Source organism: Coffea arabica, chromosome 5c (assembly GCF_036785885.1).
Source record: "Coffea arabica cultivar ET-39 chromosome 5c, Coffea Arabica ET-39 HiFi, whole genome shotgun sequence".
Classification (NCBI taxonomy): domain Eukaryota; kingdom Viridiplantae; phylum Streptophyta; class Magnoliopsida; order Gentianales; family Rubiaceae; genus Coffea; species Coffea arabica.
Window position 1 is genome coordinate 31,481,310 of NC_092319.1, and position 21,091 is coordinate 31,502,400.

At 36.5% G+C, this 21,091-nt stretch overlaps 3 protein-coding genes across 8 annotated transcripts; 2 read left to right on the plus strand and 1 right to left on the minus strand.

Annotated features, from left to right (window-relative positions):
* The first annotated feature begins 415 nt into the window (after positions 1–415).
* On the plus strand, positions 416–859 carry LOC113689264 (uncharacterized). The gene has a single exon (XM_027207060.1). The coding sequence runs from the start codon at positions 416–418 to the stop codon at positions 857–859; it is 444 nt and encodes a 147-aa protein (XP_027062861.1).
* A 2,836-nt stretch (positions 860–3,695) lies between these two features.
* LOC113690741 (uncharacterized) lies at positions 3,696–13,268 on the plus strand. 6 transcript variants are annotated; one of them, XM_027208764.2, is made up of 11 exons: positions 3,696–3,835; positions 5,179–5,412; positions 6,285–6,494; positions 6,855–6,935; positions 7,027–7,113; positions 9,478–9,573; positions 9,716–9,769; positions 10,109–10,974; positions 11,068–11,116; positions 11,194–11,246; positions 12,832–13,268. In XM_027208764.2, the coding sequence occupies exons 2-10, from the start codon at positions 5,179–5,181 to the stop codon at positions 11,209–11,211; spliced, it is 1,695 nt and encodes a 564-aa protein (XP_027064565.2). In that variant the 5' UTR covers positions 3,696–3,835; the 3' UTR covers positions 11,212–11,246; positions 12,832–13,268. The 6 variants fall into 6 exon arrangements, with proteins under 6 accessions (XP_027064565.2, XP_027064561.2, XP_027064562.2 ...); XM_027208760.2 differs by having other exon boundaries at positions 11,207–11,246; XM_027208761.2 differs by having other exon boundaries at positions 7,039–7,113; positions 11,207–11,246.
* Positions 13,269–18,566: 5,298 nt separating this feature from the next.
* On the minus strand, positions 18,567–20,094 carry LOC113689265 (uncharacterized). The gene is made up of 4 exons (XM_027207061.1): positions 19,942–20,094; positions 19,663–19,791; positions 19,339–19,475; positions 18,567–18,903 (listed from the first exon to the last, which is right to left on the minus strand). The coding sequence occupies exons 1-4, from the start codon at positions 20,092–20,094 to the stop codon at positions 18,567–18,569; spliced, it is 756 nt and encodes a 251-aa protein (XP_027062862.1).
* Between the last annotated feature and the right edge of the window lie 997 nt (positions 20,095–21,091).

The window sequence follows — 21,091 nt, forward strand, 5'->3', positions numbered from 1 at the left end:
TAATTTGACATAAATGTCCATTTGCCTATTACATTCATTGTTTGGCTCATAGGTTTCAACTTGCTTTATTTGCAGCTTCTAGAGAAGTAGCTTCTGTTCACCAATTCTTCTCCAATTTAGTTTTCATTATCAACATTGTTACTGCATCTAGCAAACGTAATGACGAATTAAAGAAGGTTCAAGCGATTGAAGTTGCTACTAAGATTGCTAATGATGAACTTGAAACTGGGAGGGGGATTAATCAAATTGGCACTTTAAAATGAGTTGGAGATACTCGTTTGGGTTCTCATTTGGATTCTATTTCTAGTTTACTGAAAATGTTCAATGCTACTTGTGTGGTTTTAAGTAACATTGCAGTAGATGGAGATCCATACTCTCAACGTTTGTTTTCACTTTGCATCTTATGAAAGACATTATGGAAGTTACTCATCTTCTTTGTATAGCATTGCAACGTAAATCTCAAGATATTTTGAATGCAATGCATCTTGTCTCAAGCACAACAAAGCTACTGAAGAATTTTCGAGATTCGGGATGGGATGATTTCTTAGTGAAAGTTAAATTATTTTGTAAGCAACATCAAATTGACATCCCATGTATGAATGCTCAATATATTGCAAGATGTGGTAAATCTCGAAGTAATCATGATGAGATTAGTGTGAAGCATTATTATCGAGTGGATATATTTCTTGCAACAATTGATTATCAATTGCAAAAGTTACATAGCAGGTTTAATGATTATATCGTGGAATTGTTTGTTTTGATTACTGCTTTAGATCCTAGAAATGGATTTATACTATTCAAGATTGATGATATTTGTAAACTTGCAGAGAAGTTCTATCCGAATGATTTTATAGAGTAAGAACTAGTACATCTAAGAATAGAACTTCAACATTTTGAGCTCGACATTCCAAATCATCCTGAATTGTAAGAATTATATTAATGAGTTATGTCAAGATTTGGTGAAAACAAGAAAATTAGTGATATATCCTTTTATTAATAGATTGATTAGACTTGTTCTTACTTTTTCTGTATCAATTACAACTACAGAGCGGGCATTTTCAATTATGAAAATAATCAAGACAAAGCTCCAAAACAATATGGAAGATAATTTCTTCAATGATTGTCTAATTGTGTATATAGAAAAGGAAGTTGCTGAAAAATTTAGCAGTGATTCAATCATAGATGAATTTAGTTCTATGAAAGAGCGTAGAACTCAATTTACTTCTAAAAAAAGATGTTGAAATTTCAAAGTATGTTAACATAACTTTTATCTTTTTTCAATTGAAAATAGTTACATTTATATTACATGGTTATATATATATATATATATATATATATATATATATATATATATTGCATAGGTGACATATTGGAGAGCAACTTCTTATAATGTGCAAATTGGATGGTTTGTGATGTTATAAAATATTTAATCAAAGGTTATCTTTTTTGTTAATTTTTTTTATGACTGTATCGCATATTTATGAATAGACGTACCTTTATAATTAAATTTAATATTTGATATTTTTAGATGTCATATATTTAAAATAGAAGAAAATTATTTTGAACATAATATATTAAGATAATTTTATTAGGTGAAAATTTTGGCCCCCCCTAAAAAAAAATCCTGGCTCCGTCACTGTTCCCATTATACCTTGCCTCAATAGAGAAGAGAAAAATAATGAAATAAAAATACTCCCACTGTTAGCTATTCACGCATGAAGACTAACAGACGGTGCAAACAAACGGCACAGGTTCAAGCTTCTGTGCTAGCAAACTCGTCCGTTACATATGCATCAGGTGGACCTTGAACATCAGCAGTTAACTCCGCCGATCACATGCGTGCCCCGCGTTCAGAAGGCGGTCCTATGGAATCGGGATTGGTGAAATGCAAGAATGTGTAGAAAGAACGCTAAGATTACTGGCTCTAAAAATATTGCCGTAAACTATTCAACGAACCGTTGCTCCATGCCTACTATTGTTGATGCTAATATATCTATTGGTTATTATTTCATTTTTGACTGAATACAAATTGGGTGAGCATATTTTTTAATGTATTTAGTATCGCCATATTTTTTGTATGGGATAATTTCAGAAAGCTCCTTGAGGTTTGTCATAATATCACTCAGCTTTCCTTAAGTTTTTAAATTTTCACTTACCTCCCTTGTCCAATTGACAAGACTAAATATTCCTATCAAAGGTCATAAATTAACAACATTACCCTTGCTCTTAATAACTATTTAATCAAAAAGCCAAAACAAAATAAAATTTTAATAGCAAAAAATGTAAATTAAAAATACAAATTGCTAGCTAATGATGGTCCATATTTCTTTACATTGAAGTCATGTTGGATAGCAAAGGATGTGGATAAATTAAATCTAATCAAGATCAACCACTTAGGAGGCTTTTGAAGAGTAATCAACGCTTTAAAAAATTTCATGCACAGTTAAAATTGAGGAAGTAAAGATATTTTTTTTTTGGAGAAATATGTTTTAATTCATGGTGTAGTTTAAGTTGTATTAAAAACTAAAATAATCTCTTCATATGTGTGAATTTTTCAATGTGTAAATTTTGCTTTATTCTAATACAACTGAAATAAAATAGTTTACGTCAAGAAATTTACACCTTATAAAAATTTAACCTTATCTTATTTTTTTTTGGTTATAAATTCTATAAGTAGGATAACATAAGGATAATATTGGAATAAAAGTTTTATTTTTTTTATATTTCCTCCAAAGGGATTAAAATGTTACAAAAAATTATAAAAAACTTTAGGAGAACTGAGTGATATTATAAAAAACCTTTGGAGATTTTAAAGTGAGATTTTAGAAACCTGAGGAGAGCTGAGTGATTTTCTTGTAAGGGAGGTAAGTGAGATTTTTCTTGTAACATTTCTTTTTAAGTGAGATTAAAAAGTGAGATAAGGGAGGTAGCTTTTTAATCACTGTGATAAGGGAGTTGTTAAAATGTGAGATTTTAAAAACCTTAGGATAACGGAGTGATATTATAAAAAATCTCAAGGAAGGTTTCTAAAATTATTTCTTTTTAATATTTGTATAAACATGAACATTTCATGTGAATGCATTATTTATTGATAGTATCAAAAACTTGCAAAAATCCTAAGCCACAATCGGAATAAGATTACAAACCAAATAAGTAAACAAATGACAATAATACTCAATTCGCCAAAAACGAAATTCCCCAAGAACTACTAAGACCGATCATGTACTAAGCATCTATCCATTTTACACTAAAATATTTGCCTTTATTTGGCCATGATTAATACAGAGACCACTTCATTAGGATCAGTACTATTTGATAATCTAATTTAACACTTAAAATTAATAAATTTAAATTTTAATATGTTTAGACGCGTTTGATAATAAAAAATAAAACGTATAAATTAATTAAATGACATTAAATTTTTTAGTCAAAACTTACTCTAAAAAATATATGATAAATTATTTATCTATTATTTAATATAATATGCACTCAAATATGTGATATTTAATATTAAATATTTTAATGAATTCAGACGTTAGATTTCAAATTTCAATTTTTTCCAACAAAATCTTACACATTAGTCATTAGTGGGTAGAAGTTTCCGTCTCTGTGCTTACGTCAGTCCATACGTACAATATGCAGGTACGCCTATCTGATTACGCTACCTCTTCCGGGATGCTATAAATACAAGGGCGTTTTGTAATCTGTCAGTCGTCTGATTAATATTCCGAGCAAGCAAGCTGCAAGCATATACTCTCTCAGGGAAAAAGGGACAATAAAACAAAAGTCAAATAAAATTCCGTTCCCCGGCGAAATCAAAACTGCTTAATTCGAGGTAAATTTTCCTGAAATTCAATGATCCTGATTCTATTCAATTATGATATTCTGATTATCTTATGACTTACTGATAATTTTAGCTGTGAAATTGAGGTTTTAAGGACCCTGATTATAGAAGTTTTCTCGAATTCAATTCCTACTTGTATTTTTTTGAAGTTGTGGTTTTAAGTAGTCAATAGTCATAATTGATTGATGAGTTCAGGAGCATTTGAAACAAGGAATTGGACAAAAAATTTATCTTTCCATCATCTGTTGAATTGTAATTGTAAATTTAGTGGAGAAAGAAAAGTTTTACGATTTTGAGGCCTGCTGTTGTTGATTTCTTGTTCAAGAAGATATGGTATTACTAGAACTGACTGTTAGAATTTTTTCCGATTTGGGGATATTTTGTTCGTCTATTTGCTCTCGTACGGGGAAAATAAAGAGGTAACTTAGCGAGATAGGTGCCATAGAGAGGTATTAATTGATAACGAGGGCTTAATTTTGAGCTATTTGTTGTAAAAGTCATTTTTGTACAAAGTACAAACTTGTAGGGGGAGCTCACTCGAGGCGAATAAGATGCATCTTTTACATGTCTAAGTATCATCACCTGTCACGGGAAAGCAATCAGATTCACGTATTGTTTAATGAAAGTACTGGTAAGACTAGATGAGTTGTCTACAGAATTGGTAGGAGCAGTGGTTATTTGTTTCATATTGAGAAAGAAGTTTTCTACCTAAATGTTGATACTTTTGAAGGTACGGGAACAGAAAAGGGATTTTACCTTTGTTAGGTCGTAACAGGGGAATGTATGGAGTATGGAGAACTCAAAATGGTGAGCTGATATCAGCTTTAGGGTGTGAAAGATAAATGCATATGAAAGATGGGAAAACTTGCCTTTAATTGGTTGCCAAGAGTGCTTGTATCCTTTTTAAAAGCTTGCTGATGATATTGTATGGTTCAACAACTGCAATGCCACAGTGTAGAGCAAACATATTGAAGATTGAACTTTTATTTGCTGACATCTTTATACAGGAAAACCCCCTTTAGTCAGCCATTGCACTTTATATGTTCTAAGCTCGAGTAGTTTTCTTATGGAGCTCTATTTCACTTTGAGTATCACTAACTTGACTTGTATATGAAACTCCTGGGTCATATTGTTAGTCAATGCTATTGGTTTTGTTGGACAAGTATATGGGTATGAGTTTTCGGCCCTTAATATTATATTTTTTTGGAGTTGCAGTTTCTAGCTATCACCCTAGCCATTTCTTGTTTCTTTCTTAGCTCTGAATGTCTTAAAATATAAAAATGTAATTTGTTTGGTAAAGTATTTTTGAAAGCAATAATTTTTTCACAAAGCAGATGATGCAGCCACCTGAGAAGCAGTTATCAGTTACATGGAGGGGGAAGAAATTTATCCTTGAGATGAAACATGGTGCTAATCTAAAAGAGTTGGGGGACAAATTACAACAACTCACCAATGTCAAAGTTGATACATTGCGGCTGATTGTTCCTACCAATAAAGGTTCTAAAATGCTATACCCTTTCTCAGATGAGCACTCTTATCTCTCATTGGAAGCTGCATCTGCTATTGAGGTGTGGAAACTAAATTTTCTCCTGTTTTCTTGGTAAATAGGAGTTTATCTAATTCTACTTTTGCAAATTACTTCATCATTTCATTAGATCTAAAATAAACAAATATTAGATGAATGAAAATAAATTTAGGTTTCCTGAATGTGCAGTTTCAGGTTTCAGATAATTCTTGATATTATTAGTCCACTGAATGTGCCTTGTCTTTTGGTTAAATAATATCTCAGCTGTCACGAGCTAAACTAATGTAGGACAAGATGTTTACGACCTTGCATACTAGCACGAATGGAAGAGTGAGGGGATTGTGAACAATATCCATGGACAGTAATCTTTGGGGGGGAAAAACTAAGAAACTAAAACTCAATCTTTGTTCATCAAATTCTCTGTAAATAATAACGTTGTATAACGAAAGCTTTCTAAAGCTTCTCCTATTTCCATATCCTAAATAGGAAAGCTAACTAGATGTAGAACTGTAGAACTTTTAGGAAGTTGCTTTCTGACAGAGACTCCAACTACTTACCTAACGTAATAAAGACTCAATGACACAATTCTGGAATTCTGGAAATTTCCAGCCATGACTAAAAGACCTAAATAGTATAATTAGTAAAACTGAGAAAACAGAACTACAATGAAGTTATATAAAGGACACTGTTCCTGTTCCTAGTTTAAGCTTGAGGAAAATAAAAAGGCTTTCATTTTTAGATTTGTGGAGCTCTTTGTTGACTGCATCATAAACCTTCAGGTTTCCTTGAAGTATGGAAATAACCTTGGCCCTGTTGTTTAGCAAAAGAAAAATATTCCTTGCAAAATGAGTGTACATGAAAGCATACGGTTCAAATTTATTATATCTTTTAATGGTTAGATCTGATCTCCCTCAGGGAAAACCTATAAGGATGATGGGAGTGCCTGAAAATGAAGTGGAAGAGGTTCTAGAAAATGCAAAGAAAGACCCTCGAATAGCTGGATTTGATGAAGAGGAGAAAAGAATGAGGCAGCGAACTCTTGATGGACACAATTCATTTGTAAGACTTCCACAAGGGACTTACATATTCTCTGAGTTCCACACACTTAGTATTCCAGGAATTGAGGTACTATGAACCTTGTTAGATCCATTTGCTTTTGCTCTTCTTGTTCCCTCTTTTCTTTTCATTTATAAATGCAGAATTAAGTCTAGATTACCTATGATTGAAATGGTGAATAACAATACCATATCACTTGAATGCTTAAATCATGGATATTGTTTGGTGGGTGTTGAATATGCAAGCCTAGTGTTAATCTCTTGGGGTACTGCTAGTCAAAAGTTTCTGATATCAAAAATCATATGGAGTATAATGTTTCAAAACACAAATTTTGAATGGTGATATGAAATGTAGGGAGGTGGGGAAGGGGAAAAAATAGAAAGAGATAGTAGAGGTGATTGATTACTGACCTTGTTTCTTGATCTGCAGTTGAGTCCTCCTGCTTCGGAGGCTTTGAAATTAATGCATAGGCTTGCTGCAGATCCTGGAATTGTTGCAATCATGAATAAGGTATTGATATCATGATGTGCTTTCTTTGCTCATCAAATACAATTATGATATTCACAACTCTTATTCATTCCCTTTGATTGGTTTCCTAAAGCATCGGTGGCAGGTGGGGATAATGTCAGAGATGGCTCCAGTTGGTTATGTTGGAGTCAGTCCTAAATGCATCCTTGGTTTCAACAAGGTGAATTTCAATAGAGAACATCTGGTTTGGTTACTTTTGTGTATTAAGTGTTTTATTTTTCCTCCATTTATGTTTGCAAAGCTTTTTTTAAAATAAAATTAGGTTAATATCCATTTCTGTTGTTGTTTTCTGAGGAAATTTTAGAATATGAAGCTGAAACTCCTAAGCTAGAAAGTGCTGGTTAGTTTGGAAGTAAAGGAATTCAAGTAGGAATCACATTTCCAGCATCTGATCCCTCTAAATTTCAATCTAATAGGATCACATTGTAGTGTTGGCGTACTTGTGGTTATTGGTGAAGTTAATTCAGCTTAGAACCTAAAATACATTTAAACTACTCTTCAATAAATTTGCCAACACCATTCAAAATGAATAATGGCATAAAGCCATCGAGCTGAAACTACGAGAAGGTTGTGGATACGGGAGAAATTACAGAAATGTGCTCGCAAACTGATTTCTTGTTGATTTCTGCTTGAAGTGATTATTGGTGATGAAATAATTAGCCTGTTCATGTAGTGCAACGTTTCTCTAGTTGTAGGCCTGATTAGTTTCAAGTCACTTGGAAAGAATTCCATATTAGAGTTGAATGTATGCTATGATTCCCCATGATAGTGTACTAGCCAGGGTATTCTTGAACTTGAGTTTGAAATTGTTGTATCCGATCCATCCTTGATGACTAATTTTTCTTCCCCCTCTGTACAAACCTTCCCCCCCCCCCCCCCCCCCCCAAAAAAAAAAAAACTAAACAAAAGAAGACATTTCTAGATGTCCCATTGTCCATGAAAGCAACTGGTGAAGTGGCTTTTGTTCTTATGCTTTGTAATCTGCCTGTATCTTTTCCTCTCCCCTCCCCTCCCCTCCCCCCCCCCCCCCCCCCCCCCCCAAAAAAAAAAAAAAAAAATATATATATATATATATATAACACGCCAAAGTCCATATTAGGATTCAAATTCCTGCTATTTCCAAATCGAGATCATAGTTTCAGGAATATTCTTCCTAAACAAAAGTTGATTTGAGAACCAAAAACTGAAACTTATTGTATAGTATAAGAAAATCTTCCCTGAGAGTGGGGAACAAAACTGGCCACACTGCCACTTTCCTAGTCACTTTTCTTACTTATTCTTATTCTATAGCACTAGACTAGGGGAGCCACTTTGCTCATCTAATGCTCTACTCTGTCTTGGGTTTGAAGGAAGTACAATCCCTTTCTCCTTTTAATTTGAGACCTTTATCCCCAACCCCAAGCCCTAGTTTTCTACCTTTCTTGGGATTGGCTAATGCCAATTTCCTTCTTATTCTTACAGCCTGGTTCGTACCATGCCTATTGAAAGTTGCTTTGGGACAAACTATCTAATCCAAACAGCAGATATTGCGACATATGAGAGAATCTCAATGGGAGGGGCTGGATTGATACCCCTTTACTTGGATTCAATATAAATAATAGAGGCATTGACTAGAATGATCTAGCCAATCATTTCTCCTCACTCCTCTAGCTCTATCAATTTCTTGTGCCGACATATGTTAAAAAAAATCATTAAAAAGCTGCCTGTCATCTTGGCAATATGGAACCTCTGAACAAATCCTTGGCGAAAAAAGGAGGCCCAGTGATTCTTGGCCCAGTGGTTCTTGGCAACTTTTTTCTAGTGCCTGAACATTAAAATTGTTGAGGTCTGGGCTTCAGTTCCCTGCAGAAACAAGATGGTTTTGACCCAAAACTCTCCTGTCTGCTGAATAACAGTCGCTTTTCCTCTTTATCATACTCCTACACCAAGTTTTCCCCTTTTTGCAACTTCTGCTCGGCAGCTTTTTCTATTCTACCCCTCTGACCGAATCTTTTTGTTATTTCAATAGCATTACTGACAGTCTTCTTCTTGTTATGATTAAACAGGATCTCATGAAAAGTTTGAAGATCGAAATTTGCATAATACTGGTCAAAATTTGAATCTCTATACTTTTCTGTTGCATTAATGTCCAGTATACCCTGTTCTCAGGAAGACAAATCTGGTACTGCAAGTGCAACTGTTATTGCAAATTCAACCTTTATCGACATACTCTGTCTAATGTATTACTTTTCTATCAAAAGAATATGGAAAAGTACACAAATATATGACTAAAACAGCAGGGAGAACTGGCAAATTTATTGGTTTTTTTTAAAAATTGTCCTTTCTTTTAATGAGATATTATATATTTTTTTCCTTATCAATACAGAAACAGAATGCTGTGAATTCTATCAAATGCTTGTTTATATTTTTTATTAGTTTGTTATCTTGTGGCTTTTGATTTTAGTAAGCTTAGTTTTGTAACAGTCTGATATTAGTATTCTTTGCTTTTTGGTTTTTAAAATTCATATTCTTGAATCATGTACAGAATCACGGAGAGGAAATTTCTTTGCGACTTCGAACTGATGACCTCAATGGTTTTAGGAAATATGAAAGCATTAAGAAGACTCTCCTGCATGAACTTGTAAGTTCTATGTATCGATCACCTTCCTCCAACTAGGAAATTGGTACCAAGTTGTGCTTTTTCATATGCACATATGCTGTATCATTGTTGGCTGGTATTTACATGCAATTGCTTTTGCCACTTGCTTTGTTTCCCTCTTCAGGCACATATGGTGTACTCTGAACATGATGCAAATTTTTATGCTTTAGACAAACAGGTAATTCTCTCTGTTTCTGTCTCTCTCTCTCTCAAACACACGCTCGCACACACACATTTATATGCATATTTTCATATGTAAGTATGGACTTATATTTACACACAACAAGTATGACATATGTTTATAATTTATGTGTATGTTTTTACTTATGTATTTATATTATTCACATGCACATACACAAAAGTATCTGTATTTGACTGTGAACCAATATTGGGTTATTACAGACTGATGATATATATAAATCTTATCTAGCTATCTATCTATTAATGCAGGGTATGACTGCGTTATTAGACATTAGCTGCAATCCGATGATGTTAACTTTGAATCTCTCTGTGACAGTTGAATAAAGAAGCTGTTGCCTTGGATTGGACAAAATCAACAGGCTACACTCTGAATGGATTCAGACATGGACTACATGCTGAGGATGAGTTTGATGGTCATGTAAGCTTGTCACGAAAACTTGGAGGCAATGAATCACATTTTTCTAATGCCCGTGTGTCTGCAGTGGCTGCTGCATATCATCGAGTTGCAAATGCGTGTACAAATGTCTCAGCAGCAGTAAATAAGCGTGACGAACCTGACCCTGATGATTCTGGATTTACTAACTGTTGTGAACCTGACAGCTTGCATGCTGAAGGGGAAACTAAAGATGGCCATTCTAATATAGCCAGTTCAATGAAGCTTGTTGATGAACACGAGATTCATGATAATGAGGCTGAACCTGATCCTGATGATAGTGAGAGCATGGGTGCCATGGAATCCGAATCCTATTTGGTATCTGGTGGAAGTCAGATAACAATTGAGCCAGATCCTGATGATCTGGAAGTTTTGACAAGTGCTGCAGATAAAGAATCTGTTCTGTGCAATTTGAAGGTTCCATTGACAGATCATAGTGTGGTTGGACCAAATTTCTTTGGAGCAAAGGAGGGCACTGGAAATTTGAATCAGCTAGATGTTATACATGTGGAACCTGATCCAGACGATTCTCAAGCAGGAGACAGTGATGACAAGATGATAGTGATTGCAGAGAGAATGTCAATGGGGCAGGGAGATGAGCCTGATCCAGATGACCTGGAGCTAAAGAGAATTAAAGACCCTGTCACTGCTGTTTATGGTCGTATACAGAAGGCAGTTGGGAAGCTAATAACTGAAGTAAATCACTCGGATGCTGGTGGTGTCTTGCAAACCCTGTGCAAGATAATAAGGTATACTCTTTGCATTTAATTTAGTAAATTCGATTAAATAGTAGTTTGGCATGAACTTGTTCATGATGGTGCATTGACTGTTCTTGCTTTCAGGAATATTGTTGAACACCCTGATGAAATGAAATTTCGAAGAATACGCAAGGTAATGTCATTTTATCATGGATTTTGATTATCTATACTGAGGGTTTTGGCCACGAGTTTTTCTCTCATTTGTAATAGATGGTTGCTGCAGGCTAATGCTATTATTCAGAGGAATATTCTTCAATATGGAGGTATGAACATTGCTTTTAATTTATTTTTATCTATGTTTAAGATGGTAACAAGGGTAAGTTGCCCTTAATTGCTAGAATTCTCACTACCTGTCTCTATTTTGACATTTGTTGTTTTTTCTCCCTGTTTTTGGTTTTTTCATACTTATTTGTGGTGGTGGTTTTTTGGTTTTGTTTGGTTTTCTGGAGAATCAAGTGAATGTAATCTTTGACATTTAAAAAATTCAGATGTTGAGGTTTTCTTAATCACAGACATTATTTGGTTTTATGGGAGCATGGGGCTGCTTACAGGTTTTGTTTAATTAATACAGTTAGTAGTTGAACTGAAATACAGTGTGTGTGAAGAAGTCTTTCCTTTCAAGGGCCTCAAATTTATTATACATTACCAGATCTGTTTTCTGCAAATTTTGCTGGTTTTTAGTTTATGTTAAGTCTCTCTCTCTCTCTCTCTCTATACACACTGCCCGCACACACCCACACATATGCATATGTATAGACACACACACACATCCCAAGGTACAATAGTTGTATTTTTGTTAGTTTGGGGCTCCATGTCTTCATTACTGTGAAACCATAAGTCTTGTTGCATGAAGCATCGAATAGACATAGTCTGGAAGTTGAGGGAAACCTCCGAGTTAGATTCTTTAATGATGCTAGATGGGCATAATCTGCAATTTCATTAACAAAACTAGGCCACACAATAGCTATTCCTTGTTGCAAGGTCTGGTTTTATAGAAACCCTGATTTACTGGTGGCGTTTTAAGCTTGGGTCAGTAAATTTGTCTATTAAGTGTGGTTTTTTTTTTTAATGTTATATTGCATAAGCAGTGTGCACAAAGTTTGACTCTTGGAAGTAAAAGAGCAGAAATTAGATGCTGAGAAGAAATATATTATATATGTTCATATATTTATGCGTATGTGTACAAAATGCACTATTGGGAATTCATGTACATGGAGGTACACATATCTATGCACATGTATACATGCAACAGCATTCTCTATATGTATAGATACATATACACAGTGATATGCACGTGATTACATGGTATATAGAAACAAATACAGCACCATTCTCCCCTGTTGACCAGATCTGGTCATTACGGGGGAGGGGGCTGCAGGGTAAGGAGAGGTCTTCCTCCCTCCCGTCCCCCACGGCTGTAGGAGGAGGTGGTGAAGTGGTGGCAGGGGAGGGTGGCTGCAGGGGTCTAATAAATAGTCATCATGTGGAGTTCGACAAGGATATCCTTCTGTTTTGGTTTCATTTTCTAAGTAGTCACTACTCCCTCCATCACGTCCTTATGACTTTCTTGGGTTCTGCGGATGATTATTCTTTACAGACTAAAATTTGACAATTCCCAATTGCAAAACTGGGGCCTGACTTTTCATCAAGAAATTTTAACACATTGCAGATCAGAAATTGAGAAGTTCTGATAGAAAATTAAGAATCATAGACTATTTGTTAGATGACTGGGTTTTAATGTGTCTGTTAGAAACTTAAAGTAAGCTTTCATGAAACAATTTTGTTTATTTGTAGCTCTTATTAGTTGCTTGTGCTCTAATCTTATTTTCTTGTTTTTTGCTTTTACAGCTGCTACAGAAATCTTACAATTGGTTGGGTTCAGTGACGATGTAATCTTTGACGTAACAGGGAAGGCAGAAACTTATTTGGCTTTAAAGCGTAATGACCCTGGGTTACTGTGGTTGGTTAAAAGCTCTCTTGAGAGCTCCACTACTTGAAAGCAATATTTGTTATATCTGAGGTGAGGTTAAGTTGTTAGACAGGACCTCAGCATAGAATTCAATGTTGGCTTTATCAAGGGTTATGTCGAGCAAAATCTGTTTGAATGTAAATTGCACACACACACATAAGTTTGTATTTATGTTATAAGTGTGAGCTGTAAATGACAATTTCCAGCTGCTGATGGTTGGCTGTGCAGTTTAAACGTAAATTGTGTAAGCAGGTGACAAGGGTTCAATATTTGTACTGTTCTTCAGTGTACAAGTAATTCATTTTGCTGTCTGAAACCTTTGTCTAGTGGAGAGTAATTCATTTTGCTGTCTACCTCTTGGGCTGGCACAGGGTGTCCCAGTGGCTGGGTGCTTTCCGGTGTTGCTGGGAGTCGAGATTTTTACATTAATCAATCCTCTCCCTCAAAGAGGGGAAAAAGTTGCTTTTTGAGCTTTATGTCTTTTTTTTTTTTTGAGGAATTGAGCTTTATGATCAGTTTATAACATGATTTTTTTGCTTTTTAAACATTATACAATATGGTCCAGAATAGTGGTTAGACGTTGTAATTTAATTCTCTGAATCATTTGTATCATCGTTACTTTTTGGCTGCATCATTATAATAGGGTCAGGGAACGACTAATGCATGGACGTTCCACGTTATCGTGGCTTTCTAGCTTTAAACAGTTTGAAATCACAATGTTGATAGAAAATGCATGAAAAGAGAGATTTCTTACGAGCCGCAAATTGGTAAAGAAAAAGTGACTTTGACAAAAAAATCAAATTCATCCAAAAAAAAATTGAAATGATATTGTCCAGTGAACTAGACTTTTTAGTTTATTGTGAATTATAGAAAATTTACAAGTTCAAGGTTTGAATCCTAGATCCGGTTGTAGGGAGTGGGAAAGGTGGGGATAAGATGGGGTTAAAAAAATATAGGGTTTGCAAGTGTTTCAATATAGGGGTTGTAGGTGTTTCAATTTGTTCCGCTAAAAAATGAAAACTCAAAAACGTGCATCTTATCAGATTGGGTCTACATTTTTTCTGTGTTTCTGGTCATGTCGTTATGTTTATTTTGTAGAAAAGATTTGTTTAAACAAGTCTAATGTAAGCTTGGTCCAAGGAAATATAAAAAGGGAATTACTGAGAACTAAAATCTAAACGTTACAAACTTAAATCAAAGCACACAATTTTCAGCCCATAGAAGCATAAAATTTGTGTACTTTTGGCATTTTTTTGAGGAAAATCTTGAATAAAATTTTTACACATTTATTTTAGTTAAGGAAAATTTCACAAACCTCCCATGAGGTTTCTGACACTTGCACTGACAGCTCTCAAGGTTTTAAAAATTTTACTGAGCTCCCTTGCTTTTGAGATTTTGGTAACAATTCAGCTCAACTATGATTAAAATATTATTGTCATGACAGAGATGACATTTGTATTCCATCAATGCCCCTTTTCCTCCCTATATTAGTACAAGATTGCAAGTTATTAAAAAGGTTGAAATGATTATCAAAATTGAGGTGGTGTAAAAACAATTCAAAAATTTTGAAGCACTACATGGATACATAAGCATTGCTTTAACAGGAACAGCAATGGGTACTTGCAACCTTCCAACGGCCAGCTTTTTGATGAGCTCCAACTATATAAACATCTGAAGTGCAAGTACACCATCAAGTTTATGATTGGGAGGAGCAAGAGTTTTGGTTCATTAATCCTCACTATTTTGTAGTGCATTTATAGGATATAGTGAAAAAATTTTGTAGCAATTATGGCCCCTTCAAACCAAAGGGGAGAATCGTGTAATTCACCAACATCTTTCACTATTAAAAATAGATATTGCTATTGTAATTGCACAATGAAAATATCGGAGAGTGAAAAGAATCTGGACAAGTTGTATTTATACTGTTCAAAATGCAGGTTCTTTAAGTGGTATGATGGAGGAGAAGAAGAAGAAGTTAATAGCAGAAGAAGCAATCGAGACACAGAGAGGGAAGGAGTCATTAGTAGAAGAGTATTTGGCATTTCAGAAAGGCAAACTGATGTTGCAGTGGAACAGCAAAGACATTTTCCACTACCAAGTGGCTTAGGAAACATGCTACTCATCATTAACCTCATACTGTTAGCTATATTTATTTTCATTCAAATAGTCAAATCAATTGGCTGCACTCATGTAACTCTGCTGCAACATTCTAGCAATTGTAGTATGCCTTTCTGGTGAAAGGCAATTCATGTATGCAGGTTATGTCAATGTGAATTCTTCATAAACCAATGTAAAATCATGTATGCAGCAGTATAGACTCAAGTATGAAGTAATGAATAGTTACAGCATGATTTACAACTGCTCCTAGATCTAAGCGCAGAATGTCAACATACAAACCAGTCATTTATGATCCATGAAATGATAAGGCACATTCAAGACACTATCAGGGACATTACTCTTGCTAAAATGCCAGTTATATATCAGTAGCTGATCCACATTTCCATCAATGCAATCCACAAGTACAATACACCATCTACAACAAAGAGTAATGCAGATGGTAAGGATTGCATCTACAACACCATTAACTAACTAGTTTGACTAGTTACTCAAAACCATATGCTGAAAGTACTGGTACTAATAATGTTGTTGGAGTAAAAATTTTTGATGCATTCATGCTAACAGATGTAGCATTTGTAGATTCAGAAGTAGGTTGAACTAGGACCTGAGGATTGCAGTGACCATTTCTAGTTCTTTTGGTCCTACCAACACCTCTTGTTGTTGAAATAGAAGGGATGTTTGAAATAGGCCTTTCTCTATGTAAACATTAAGCAACAAAAATGAAGTTCAATTAAAAATACTACATCCAAAACTTGTTATGTTAGATAAGTTATGTTGTACATGTTAACACCTTTCTATTAGAAGCGGCTGCAATAGTTTGACAATTGTCCTGAACATGAAGTATTCCATTATGTTGCAGCAGAGGTTTTGTCTAGGCGCTTGAATGAGCTACTTCGAGATTCGAGGTTTGTCCCATTCTTGGTGTCGCGGGACTCTCCGCCGCTGACACATCTGGCCTATGCTGATGACATCATCGTTTTCTGCAATGGTGGTAAGCGGTCCTTGGAGTGGGTCAGGGAGGTGCTACAGGGTTATCAGGAGGTGTCAGGGCAGCTGGTGAACGTGGAGAAGAGTTGTTTTTTGGTTGGCAAGAAGACTTCGGTGGCTCGTAGGAGGATAATTGCACACGTCACTGGTTTCTGTCCTAGATCTTTACCGGTCACGTACTTGGGATGCCCGTTGTTTGAGGGGAGATGAGTGAAAGTTTTATTTTCTGACTTGCTGACTAAGGTTTCCCAACGGATTGCCTCTTGGCATAGTCGGTGGTTATCTATGAGTGCTCGGGCTCTATTGGTTAAGCATGTATTGTCATCCATGCCTATTCATATTCTTGCGGTAATAGAGCCACCTAAGGGGGTGATTTCTGAGCTGGAGCGGATTTTGGCGAGGTTCTTTTGGGGTGAGTCGGAGTTTGGAGCTAAGCGGCACTAGTCGAAGTGGGAGAATTTATGTTTTCCGGTGGAGGAAGGAGGGGTTGGTTTTCGGTCACTTCAGACGATTGTGGAGGCTTTCTCCTGTAAACTTTGGTGGATGTTTAGACATGGTCAATCTCTCTGGGCGCAGTTCATGAGGGCTAGGTATTTCGGAACTCTGCATCCAAATCAAGGTCCGGCTCATGTTCAATTGACTGCTACGTGTAAACGCATGCTCAGTGTCCGTACAACCATGGAGCATTGGTTGCAGTGGGATCTCTCGAGAAGAGAGGTGGCTTTCTGGTGGGATAACTAGAGTGGGCTAGGCCCTTTGGCGTGGAGGTTTCCTGAAGAGGGGTCGGATGCGACGGTCTCGGATTTTATACGGGAAGGGAGATGGGATTATTCGGCTTTGGCATCGGTGCCTGCAATGATTAGGGACGTCGCCCAGGGGTCTTTTTTCTGTTTTGGGTTGGATTCGGATACCCTTGTTTTGCGGCGGGATCCTTCGGGAGTCTTCTGGACTAGGTCGGCATATCAACTTGTTCGACCGGCTAGGGCTCTCTCCTGGACTTTCTCTTTCGTTTGGCACTCCTTCATCCCGCGTAAATTGTCTTTCTTTATGTGGCGTCTAGTGAATGGCCAGCTGCCGATGGATGACGTGCTCGAAAAGTTTCACATTCATGGTCCTTCTAAATGTCATTGCTGTGTGCTTAGCTAGTTTGAGGCGATGGAACATGTTTTTTCGATTGGCCAGTTAGCTTCTGCGACATGGGCGTTTTTTGAGTATTCTCTTGGACTTTCGACATTGGCTGCCACGGTTCGCTCCCGGTGTACCACTTGGTGGTTACGCCCTGTGAAAGGTAAGACGTTACGCTGGTTAATGCGGATTCTCCCAATCCTGATATTATGGTTTCTATGGCGGGCCAGGAATATGTCCAGGTTCGAGAGTCGCAAGATTTCCAGTTTGCATGTTCGGACTCTTATCATACAAGAGGTAAGAATGCTAGTCAGAGCCCATTTTCCAGGTATTATGGTGCCTTGTCAATGGGATGAACTTCTTGAGGCTCTGTCTGGGGTTCGGAGGGCTTTAACTGCAACGGTGGTCAGGTGGGCTTTCCCTCCGACGGGCTGCTACAAGTTAAACACTGATGGTTGTGCCACGGAGCGTGGTACTGGGGGCGGTGGGGTGATTAGGGATTTGTGTGAAAGGTTTATTGTTGCTTTTGTGGATTCATTTGGCGGTGTGGACTCTTTGCAGGCGGAGGCTCGCGCTCTCCTTTTGGGCCTGCAATTGGGGCGCCAAGTAGGGGTCTCTTGGCTAATCGTAGAATCTGACTGTCTAGTTCTAATTAATTGTTTAAGGAAGGAATGGGGAGTTCCCGCGGGGATTCGGCCTATTGTTCGTGCCATTTGGATGGGTGAGTCAAGTTCTCACCGCTTCTGTCATTGCTACCGGGAGGGGAATACAGTGGCGGATTCGCTAGCAGCATATGGGGCTATGTCAGGCACTCGAGTTATTTTCACTAAGGGCTCACAGTTACCGACTCGTACTAGGGGACTTTTGGCTTTGGATCTGCAGAATTTTTGTAACTTTCGGTTTTCTTTTCGAGGTTAAGGCGTTTGCTTTAACCTCGGCTTTGCTTTCAGCCTTTGATTAATAAAAATCTATTAAGTTAAAAAAAAAAATTTTACGGTTTATATGTAAAAAAAAAATAAAAATTCCATTATGATTTGTAGGACTGGGATTGCTTCCTTGACTGGAGTGTACTATAGGTACATTTCCTTGTGCATGATCCTGAAAAATGAGTTAGTAATGCACTGGAAACTTCTTATAAATAATTCGAATAGTCAAGGAATGATAGACAAAGCTAATAGTTTATCCAAATAACAGCTCCTGATAAGCCTGTGCTAGCTAGTCCTCTACTTGGTCTGCCTCTTCTATTTGTCATCTATGATAACAAATTCAAATGAACTGTAAGTAATAGTTAGAATTCAATGTTAAGTTAATAATAGTTAGGACTATGCAATAATTCTACTAGTTCAGCAGGAGTTCTTTTTGCAGTCCTTTTTTGCACAGGTGCTCATTTGCAAGTCCTTTTATTATGACCAAAAGCTCCACAATTTCCACACTTGAGAGTACTTGACCTTTTTGCTTGTGAAGAAGAAGCTCCTTCATTAGCTTCCCTCATTCGATTCACTCTTGGTCTACCAGGAGCTCTTCTCAAAGGAGGTGGCAACGCTGTTTTTGGGAGCACTTCAAGTATAGGAGGCCACCTTTTTACATGAAGAATAGGATGAATCATTGCAGAGTATGCCTTCAAGTACATGTTCTTTGTGAACCAAGTTTCACAGTAAGACTCCAACTTCTGTCCTGTACATAATTCCTGGTGTTGTATGTTTGCATGGAATTCCAGATATCTAAAAAGCACCACAGTCGTAGATTCTTTGGGTGAGATTGACTATGTAGCTTCTGTCCAGATCACCAATCTCGAATGTGTCTTCACTAGCCAAATGCATCTCACATTTTCTTGATGCTTGGCTAATTTCTTTGAGTTTCTCAGCAATTCTAGGAGTGACATTACTAGTCAATGTACAACCTTTTTGGTATCTCTTGTGCAGTTTTTTCATTAACTTTCTTCTCAATCCATCCACCAAAGTGAGTATAGGCTTTCCTCTTAGATCACCAACCCAATTATTAAAGGTCTCAGTGAAATTATTTGTCACATGATTACACTTAAGTTCAGGTGAGAAGACATGCCTACACCAAGCACTTCTTGGAATTTTATCCAGATATTTCCAAGCATCTATGTTAATATCTTTAATACTTGCCATTTCTTTATTATGGCCAACTACATCATAACTTTTAGCTGCCTTCCAAAAGAAACTGCTATGATATCTGGAAATTGAACCTTGAAATTGCTGCATATATGCCTACAACAATGGCTTCCAGTTGCATCAGTAAATATCTCCTCATAAGCTAGATTTAATCCCTACATTAGCAAAGTATAATTTAATAACAAATTCTAATTACTAAGTTGAAGGCTTAAATCAAAATTTTGTGTACCTTCTGCCTATACTCATGAAAATTAAAGGGATGTTGTTGTCAAATGGTCCAAAGAACTCTTGAAAGTAGTAGAAGAACCACCTCCAGGTTTCCTTGTTCTCACATTTAGTTACAGCAAAGGCTATTGGAAATATGTTGTTGTTTGCATCGAAAGCAACTGCTGTGAGAAGTACACTTCCAAATGGACCCTTCAAGAAACATCCATTAAACCCCAAAAAAGGCCTGCAACCTTCCATGAATCCCTGCTTTTGAATTGTGAAGCTGATGAATATTCTCAAAAACTTAGGCTCAACTAAAAGATTTGGCCTATCATAATGTATTTTGCAAATGCTATTGGGATTGTTGTTCCTTAACAGTTCAACATATCATGGAAGTTTAGAATAAGATTCAACATTTGTGCCTTCTATCTCAGCAAGTGCTTTGTTCTTATCTCTAAAAACCTGCATTTTACTTGGCTTCACACCATACTTCCTCAACTCTACCTTTACACCTTTGCTGGTCATATTAGGATGATCTCTTATTACACAAACCAGTTTCTTGGCCATTCCAGTCAAAAATAGCTTCAGCATAGTGTTTGTCCATCCCACAAGTGTGCTGTGGTTGTTAAGTTTTAATCTGAAAAGTGACATTATTAGCCACTGGTGATGCATGTATTCTCTATTGGCATCCCTCAGCACCACAGATAGCAGTCACTCTACCCTTCCCATTTTCAACCTTAGATTGGAAAGTCTTTTTGAATTAATCTTTCAAGTAGCTCTAAATGCATCCATCTTGGTGAATAATTGACCTTTCTCAAACTCTTATGTCATCTTTAGGGTAATAAAGTCACATTTTTATCTCATTACTTGTCTCATAAGGTCATCCTCTTCCTCACTTTCAGAATCAGGAACCACAATATCTGTCTCATTATCCTCAAATTCAGAAAAATTGGTATCACTATCCTCACAGTCATCATTTGAGACCCTTTCTAGAACTACTTTATCCTCAGAGTCACTATGTAGATTGTGTTTCCATGAAGAATCAGAGCTAGAGTCCCCATACTCTTCATCTGAGACTCCAAGGTCTATACATGCTATCCTAGTATTCTGTTCAATGCCTAAATTATCTTGTATGTTGATGCGAATGAGCAAGAGACCCATGGTGTTCAAGTAGATCCCGTGAAGGTCCCTCAAGACCCAGTGACACGAGCATGAGTTAAGAGATTCAAGGAATCGCTTCAAACCTTAGTTCATGCCGTCCAAACCCAAGAGAAACTGCCTATTGAAGGAATCAATATGGAAGATCCTTACAAGACTACTAAGATATTGCTTACAATTGAAGGTACAAGTGATCAAGCCTCAAAGGGAGGATTGAGCCTCGATTAAGTAGCTCTTGTTGAGCTTGGCTTTGGCCATGTGGGCCTTAGATCTAATAGTACTTTAGTTAGTCATTAAGTTAATTAATTAGTAGGTTAGCTTTCGGCCAAGAGAGACACAATGGATTGGCCGAATTTCCTTAATATTTTCCAAGTTCTATTAGGGTTAGATAAGGTTATAAATAGCC